An 8,462-nucleotide genomic window follows, 5' to 3' on the forward strand; every position below is an offset into this window, starting at 1 on the left:
AATTGCAATAGTTCAATGAAAAAAACTACAAAATTTTTCAAAATAATATTTGGCAAAAATAATAATAATGTTAATAAAATAGTTATGATTGGAATTACAAGGATAAGTCTAATGTGATTTTTGGAGATTTTATACACAACCATTCATGAATTTCAATCCATAGTTTACTAGAAGGGTAGCAAATAAATGAAATGGGAAAAAAAAAATGCTCTATAGATTCTGAATCAGAAGAACAAAAAACATGAGTTTTGTCAAAATTGAATCTTTTGTGCAAGAAATCATTAACAGGGTAGGTGGAAGAAAATATTTAAAAATGAGTTTCTTTAACTTTTGGGATAACTGGACAAGTAAGGTAAAAGGTAGTCACTTTTGATCACAGCATGGGTTGGTCACTTCCGTATCAATATATTTCATTATAATCACCAAAAATGACTTCATTAACTGCCAATCGTATCCACTTATTGTTGCATTTTTATCCAATAGATTCAAGTCATGAATTTGTAAACTTGGAAAAGAGGGAACAACCTCATAATATAACCAAGTGTTTTTAATAAGTAAAAGTAAAGGAAGTGGAATTGCTTTGCAAACCTTAATATATCTTTACCAAAAATACAGATCCCTTATAAATTCTCAGACTCAAAATACTGCTAGTAAATCTGTGCCTAAAATAAATAAAAGTGGGGAGATTGGACAACCCTGTCTAATTCCTCTAGGAATAGAGAAACAAGGGGATGTGCCATTACTCATAGCCACAGAACTGCTAATATCATTATATACAGTGCCTTGCGAAAGTATTCGGCCCCCTTGAACTTTGCTACCTTTTGCCACATTTCAGGCTTCAAACATAAAGATATAAAACTGTATTTTTTTGTGAAGAATCAACAACAAGTGGGACACAATCATGAAGTGAAACGACATTTATTGAATATTTCAAACTTTTTTAACAAATCAAAAACTGAAAAGTTGGGCGTGCAAAATTATTCAGCCCCTTTACTTTCAGTGCAGCAAACTCTCTCCAGAAGTTCAGTGAGGATCTCTGAATGATCCAATGTTGACCTAAATGACTAATGATGATAAATACAATCCACCTGTGTGTAATCAAGTCTCCGTATAAATGCACCTGCACTGTGATAGTCTCAGAGGTCCGTTAAAAGCGCAGAGAGCATCATGAAGAACAAGGAACACACCAGGCAGGTCCGAGATACTGTTGTGAAGAAGTTTAAAGCCGGATTTGGATACAAAAAGATTTCCCAAGCTTTAAACATCCCAAGGAGCACTGTGCAAGCGATAATATTGAAATGGAAGGAGTATCAGACCACTGCAAATCTACCAAGACCTGGCCGTCCCTCTAAACTTTCAGCTCATACAAGGAGAAGACTGATCAGAGATGCAGCCAAGAGGCCCATGATCACTCTGGATGAACTGCAGAGATCTACAGCTGAGGTGGGAGACTCTGTCCATAGGACAACAATCAGTCGTATATTGCACAAATCTGTCCTTTATGGAAGAGTGGCAAGAAGAAAGCCATTTCTTAAAGATATCCATAAAAAGTGTCGTTTAAAGTTTGCCACAAGCCACCTGGGAGACACACCAAACATGTGGAAGAAGGTGCTCTGGTCAGATGAAACCAAAATTGAACTTTTTGGCAACAATGCAAAACGTTATGTTTGGCGTAAAAGCAACACAGCTCATCACCCTGAACACACCATCCCCACTGTCAAACATGGTGGTGGCAGCATCATGGTTTGGGCCTGCTTTTCTTCAGCAGGGACAGGGAAGATGGTTAAAATTGATGGGAAGATGGATGGAGCCAAATACAGGACCATTCTGGAAGAAAACCTGATGGAGTCTGCAAAAGACCTGAGACTGAGATGGAGCTTTGTCTTCCAACAAGACAATGATCCAAAACATAAAGCAAAATCTACAATGGAATGGTTCAAAAATAAACATATCCAGGTGTTAGAATGGCCAAGTCAAAGTCCAGACCTGAATCCAATCGAGAATCTGTGGAAAGAACTGAAAACTGCTGTTCACAAATGCTCTCCATCCAACCTCACTGAGCTCGAGCTGTTTTGCAAGGAGGAATGGGAAAAAATTTCAGTCTCTCGATGTGCAAAACTGATAGAGACATACCCCAAGCGACTTACAGCTGTAATCGCAGCAAAAGGTGGCGCTACAAAGTATTAACTTAAGGGGGCTGAATAATTTTGCACGCCCAATTTTTCAGTTTTTGATTTGTTAAAAAAGTTTGAAATATCCAATAAATGTCGTTCTACTTCATGATTGTGTCCCACTTGTTGTTGATTCTTCACAAAAAAATACAGTTTTATATCTTTATGTTTGAAGCCTGAAATGTGGCAAAAGGTCGCAAAGTTCAAGGGGGCCGAATACTTTCGCAAGGCACTGTATAATATATTATAATATACTTTACAGAAATTCTCCCCAAACCCAAAAGTAGAGAGAGTTCTCAAGAAAAAGTTGTGTTCTAAAGTGTCAAAAGCCTAAAAAACAAAAAAAAACAATATAAAGCCGTCAACTTATTTGAACTCACTGTAATCTAATATCTAAAACCAATCATATATGGTTATGGATACTCCTTCCTTTAATGAAGGATGATTGAGTTTCACTGATTATATACAGTTGAAGTCAAAAGTTTACATACACTTAGGTTGGAGTCATTAAAACTTGTTATTCAACCACTCCAAAAATTTCTTGTTAACAAACTATAGTTTTGGCAAGTCGGTTAGGACATCAACTTTGCATGACACAAGTCATTTTTCCAACAATTGTTTACAGACAGATTATTTCACTTATAATTGACTGTATCAAAATTCCAGTGGGTCAGAAGTTTACATACACTAAATTGACTGTGCCTTTAAACAGCTTGTAACATGCCTGAAAATGATGTCATGGCATTAGAAGCTTCTGATAGGCTAATTGACATTATTTGAGTCGATTGGAGATGTACCTGTGGATGTATTTCAAGGCCTACCTTCAAACTCAGTGCCTCTTACTTGGCATCATGGGAAAATCAAAAGAAATCAGCCAAGACCTCAGAAAAATAATTCTAGACTTCCACAAGTCTGGTTCATCCTTGGGAGCAATTTCACAGATGAACGTGGTACACGTGGTACACATTCATCTGTACAAACAATAGTATGCAAGTATAAACACCATGGAACCACGCAGCCGTCATACCGCTCAGGAAGGAGGCGCATTCTGTCTCCTAGAGATGAACGCACTTTGGTGTGAAAAGTGCAAATCAATCCCAGAACATCAGCAAAGGACATTGTGAAGATGCTGGAGGAAACAGGTACAAAAGTATTTATATCCACAGTAAAACGAGTCCTATATCGACATAACCTGAAAGGCCGCTCAGCAAGGAAGAAGCCACTGCTCCAAAACCGCCATAAAAAAAGCCAGACTACGGTTTGCAACTACAAAAGATCGTACTTTTTGGGGACAAAGATCGGACTTTTTGGAGAAATGTCCTCTGGTCTGAAAAAGTGTGTGCGAGCAAGGAGGCCTACAAACCTGACTCAGTTACACCAGCTCTGTTAGGAGGAATGGGTCAAAATTAATCCAATTTATTGTGGGAAACAATTTAAAGGCAATGCTACCAAATCCTAATTGAGTGTATGTAAACTTCTGACCCACTGGGAATGTGATGAAAGAAATAAAAGCTGAAATAAATAATTTTCTCTACTATTATTCTGACATTTCACATTCTTAAAATAAAGTGGTGATCCTAACTGACCTAAGACAGGGAATTTTTACTAGAATGAAATGTCAGGAATTGTGAGTTTAAATGTATTTGGCTAAGGTGTATGTAAACTTCTGACTTTAACTGTATATTATCAAGGCCTTTTTTCAGCCTATTGGCATAGACATGGGCTAGTAACTTATAGTCAGTTGCCAACAACGTGATTGGTCTCCAATTGTCCAGGTAAAGAGAGCTTGGGTATAATAACTATTAGTTCCTGTCTCAAAGAAGATGGTAAGATAGCATTAGCAATACCTTCTTTGTAGACCGAAAGCAATAACTATCTAATATCAAGCCAAAAATGTTGATAGAATTCAGGAGTCAGGCCATCTGGTCCAGGAGATTTACATATGGGCATTTGTTTAATGGCTTGGTCCAACTCAGTAATATATATCAGAATCACTGAGTTTCTTAAACCTTACTTCTACAGGCCAACATAGTTATTAACTGAATCAAAAAAGGAATCTAAGTCGCTTTCTGAAAGATGAGATTGATATAGTGAACTGCAGAAAGAGTGTATTTCCTTATTAATCACTTCAAGATCATCAGATATAGTGTAATTTACATACATTGATGTAATACTATTCCTAGTCTGCCTACTCTTCTCCAAATTAAAGAAATAAGATGTGGGGGGTTTTCTCACCTGTTTCCAATCGATTTAGCCTTTGAACGGATGAAGGTCCTGTGCCTTATACAACACTCCTATCAGTCTCTGTCCTTGAGCAATGGGCGCTGACAGATGAGTAGGTCCTCCTGGTATTGAGCTGTTGCTGTCTCGTCCTCCCGTGGGGGGTTTGAACAAACAGTACGCGTCTCGGAGTCTGGCCGGTTAGAGAGCAGCGCTCCCCCTTTTCCACACCCCCGCTCGCTGCACAGCCGCAGTCCACAGCAATGCTCCTGTAAAGCCTCTGCTCCGCTTTCCCTGCTCTCCCTCTGTGCTTCAGTAAAGACCCATCCACCCCCCCGGTGCAACAGTGCTGCATCTTCATCTGATCGGGGCTCCGCACCTGCCGCCATCGTTATCAATAGCCTATCATGGAAACACAGCAAGGACGCACTTTTATCTAGCCTTACGCCGCACCACGGAGTCAAGGTAGGCATGTTAATAGTGGTGGATACATGGATGAATTAATTAATTAATTAATGGACGGGCGGGCGGTCTATTTGAGGAAAATTGTTAATACAATGCAACCAAGGCTATTGTTAATGCAACCTGGCGGGGTTTTGGGGAAAACCAAAGGTGATTAAATATTATTAGGCCCAATGTTGAGACACATGAGAAGGTAAGAGAGGAGCACCACAAAGGACTAGGATGCTGAAATTGTCTGTTTTGCGTTATTCCAAGCATCTACGGGTTGTGGCGAAGAAGAGGCTATCGGGACCATTTCCTCTTGTGGTGGGGTGAGATACATGAACAATCGAATGTGTGCATAGCGCACGCGCGCTGCATGTCTTTTAGGGTTCCTATTCCTACATTGTGTGGTTTTCAGAATTGGGCCTAATATCAATTTATGATTGGTTATGATAGTAGGCCAATTTCAAAAGACTTTATATGGAGCCTGTTGATGAGTAGTTTACACAATCTGCCACAAAACTGCTCCATACCACAATGACTATAGCAAGTATAGGCAACTGTGTATTGTTCTTTCAATTCATACCAGATAGGGTACAATACACTTTAGATTATAATCAGGCTGAGTGATCTCTTGTTACTGTATTAAAAATAAGGCATGAAATGTGGGTAGAGGGATAATGTCTAGGCTACTATAGTCCTCTATCAAAATATGATCTTATGTGTGAGCGCTCATCTCTGTGTGGCTTCTTAAGTTTGTGTCTGCAATGTGTGTGTGTGAATTTTGACATGTGTGTGTGTGTGACCTCTTATAAACACTAGTAATATGTGTGTGTTTCCAGACGGGGGGCACAATGAGTGACGCATACAAGGCGTTGGTCACCCCCAGCTGGCTGACCCCTGACCCCACAGCCTGGTCCAGCAGCGGAGACGGATTCACGGACAACGCCACCTACTCCCCTCTGGACTCCTTTCCCCCGGTGCCCCCTCTCCTGGTCAACCCCTGGGACATCTTGCTGTGCTCCTCAGGGACCCTCATTGCCTGTGAGAACGCCCTGGTGGTGCTGGTGATCTGGCAGAACCCGTCTCTCCGAGCCCCCATGTTCCTGCTGATCGGCAGCCTGGCCCTGGCTGACCTCCTGGCTGGTCTGGGCCTGGTGCTCCACTTCACCTTGGCCTACCTGCTGAGGTCTGACTCGGCCCAGCTGCTGACTGTTGGTCTGGTGGTGGCCTCCTTCTCAGCCTCCGTCTTCAGCCTGCTGGCCATCACCATAGACCGTTACCTGTCACTCTACTACGCCCTGACCTACAACTCAGAGCGCACTGCCGCCTTCACCTACACCATGCTGGTCCTCCTCTGGGGCCTGTCTCTCTGCCTGGGCCTACTTCCCGTCACGGGGGTGAACTGCCTGGCGGAGGAGTCGACATGCAGCGTGGTGCGCCCGCTGACTAAGAACAACGTGGTGGTGCTGTCCGTATCCTTCCTCCTGCTGTTCGGCCTCATGCTGCAGCTGTACGTGCAGATCTGTAAGATCGTCATGCACCACGCCCACCAAATCGCCTTGCAGCATCACTTCCTGTCCACCTCGCCCCACTACGTCACCACCAGGAAGGGCGTGTCCACACTGGCCATCATCCTGGGAACGTTCGCCGCCTGCTGGATGCCCTTCACCGTCTACTCCCTCGTCGCCGACTACACGTACCCACCTCTCTACACCTACGCCACCCTGGTGCCCGCCACCTATAACTCAGTCATCAACCCAGTGATCTACGCCTTCAGGAACCAGGAGATCCAGCAGGCTCTGTGGCTGGTGTGTTGTGGCTGTATACCGGCCAGGGTGACCCACAGGGCACGGACCCCCAGCCACGTCTGACACAGACCCAGGCCCTGGGAGGGAAGGAGAGAGGTGCCCTGGGCAGAGGAAGGCAGGCAGGCAGGCAGGGCTCATGCTGGGTCTACTGCATGGCTCTGTGTCTCCATGGCTGGGCTGTATCCAGTGAAGGATGGAGGCAGCAGCAGGAGAAGGGGAGGTGGAGGGATAAGTAGAGGCAGAGACATGCAGTATATATCTTTGAGTATAGGATGGAGGATTTGGTACAAAAGTGTACTGTATGCCTACTGTACTACTGTCCGACCTTCTCTATCTTCCGTCTTCCCAGTTTAAATATAAAACAACATCACATGATCTGACCGCTGCCACCATAGGTGTACCATCCCCCCTCCACACCACCGTTGGGTTTACGTGCCACGAGGTGTTCTGCAGATGACTGGGAAAGGATGGTCGCATGGCGCTGCAGCAAATGTAGATTACATAGTTTTAGCCGCTTTTAATGATGTGCGCTTTTTCCCTCCATAAAAGGATTGAGAGATTATTCTAGACTGTTTAAACTTGTCCCACAAGTTAAAAAGCTCGTGTGTGTGCAAAAAGGCAATGCATGTGTCCCATGGACAGAGAGGGAGAGCGAGAGGAGTAGTGGAGGGAGTGATGAGCAAAAGGGGGCGATGATCAAGATGCAGACGTTTCCCTACAACGAAGCCGGGCTGCGGCTAGAGCATCTCATCTCGCTGCTGCACTCTGAACGTGCTTTGAAAGCTAAACAACCGCGAAAGGCTAAAAATAGCCCCGGCGCTCTGTGATCCGCGCGCCCTGCGTCCTCCGCAGACACGGAGTAAAGAAACCAAGCCGAGGAGGAGGAGAGCGGGCGCTTATCTTCCCTCCCATCCATCTTTCAATCTCCATCTCTCCCCATTTCACGTGTGAGAATGTATTATGATGTTCTGTTTGCTCTACATCCCGAGGTGACAACAGCCTCCGGAAGATAAGTACCCTTATTGCCCTACCCCTTGCGCGTGCCAAATGCCTTTAGATTATGATAAGACCTATGGGTTTGATCTTTTTATCTCCGTTTTATCCAGTCGCTTCTTCATACATAAACAGCTCAATTCTCATAACTAACTCATTCTGTATTTTACGCACGTTAAGTAGGCTGACTTCTCTTGAAAGTAGAGGAGAGTGAAATGTTCCCTCTGCAGACCAAGCAGACAGTTAGACCGTATGGGAGCTGTTGAAACTGAATGTATTGTGGGATCCTCGCTATATGAGCCAAGTTACAATTACCACCAAGCATGTTACCATATTGGCACTATGTGTGGGGTGTTTGCGTTTTACGCCAGATACCCGGGTTTGCTTCCAGCTTTCTCTTTTTGCTACATTGTTGTCAGAAGTGGGATGGCGGCCGTGGGGCCATCGGACTACACAGCCCGAGGTGTATGAAGCATAGGACTTTAATGAATACCATTTCCCCTGATATTGCAACCAGGTCTCAGACCATTGTGTATTATTCTATATGTAAATCCAAGATACTCCATTTTGTGTGATATGTTATGTTTGGTATGGTTACAAAAGACAGCCTTAACTCAAAGACTGCAAGTTTGAATATCATCACTGACACCTTCAGCATTTTAGCTAATTAGCAACTTTTCAACTACTTACTACTTTTTAGCTAATTTCCAACTACTTAGTATGTTAGCTAGCCCATCACCTAATCCTAACCATAGCCCTTTTAGTTAACCCTAACCTTAACCCTTTAACCTAACTCCTAAACTTAACCTTAACCACTAGCCTA

General features: G+C 43.4%; 1 protein-coding gene across 1 annotated transcript; it reads left to right on the forward strand.

Annotated features, from left to right (window-relative positions):
* Positions 1-4,511: 4,511 nt before the first annotated feature.
* On the forward strand, positions 4,512-8,462 carry LOC112215404 (G-protein coupled receptor 12-like). The gene is made up of 3 exons (XM_024374413.2): positions 4,512-4,856; positions 5,109-5,164; positions 5,678-8,462. Exon 3 carries the CDS (start codon positions 5,690-5,692, stop codon positions 6,707-6,709), a length of 1,020 nt encoding a protein of 339 aa, XP_024230181.1. The 5' UTR covers positions 4,512-4,856; positions 5,109-5,164; positions 5,678-5,689; the 3' UTR covers positions 6,710-8,462.

This window comes from Oncorhynchus tshawytscha, linkage group LG16, assembly GCF_018296145.1.
Source record: "Oncorhynchus tshawytscha isolate Ot180627B linkage group LG16, Otsh_v2.0, whole genome shotgun sequence".
Taxonomy (NCBI): domain Eukaryota; kingdom Metazoa; phylum Chordata; class Actinopteri; order Salmoniformes; family Salmonidae; genus Oncorhynchus; species Oncorhynchus tshawytscha.

Coding starts and splice junctions, on each gene's coding strand:
- LOC112215404 (XM_024374413.2), top strand. CDS start 5,690: ATGAGTGACGCATACAAGGCGTTGGTCACCCCCAGCTGGCTGACCCCT.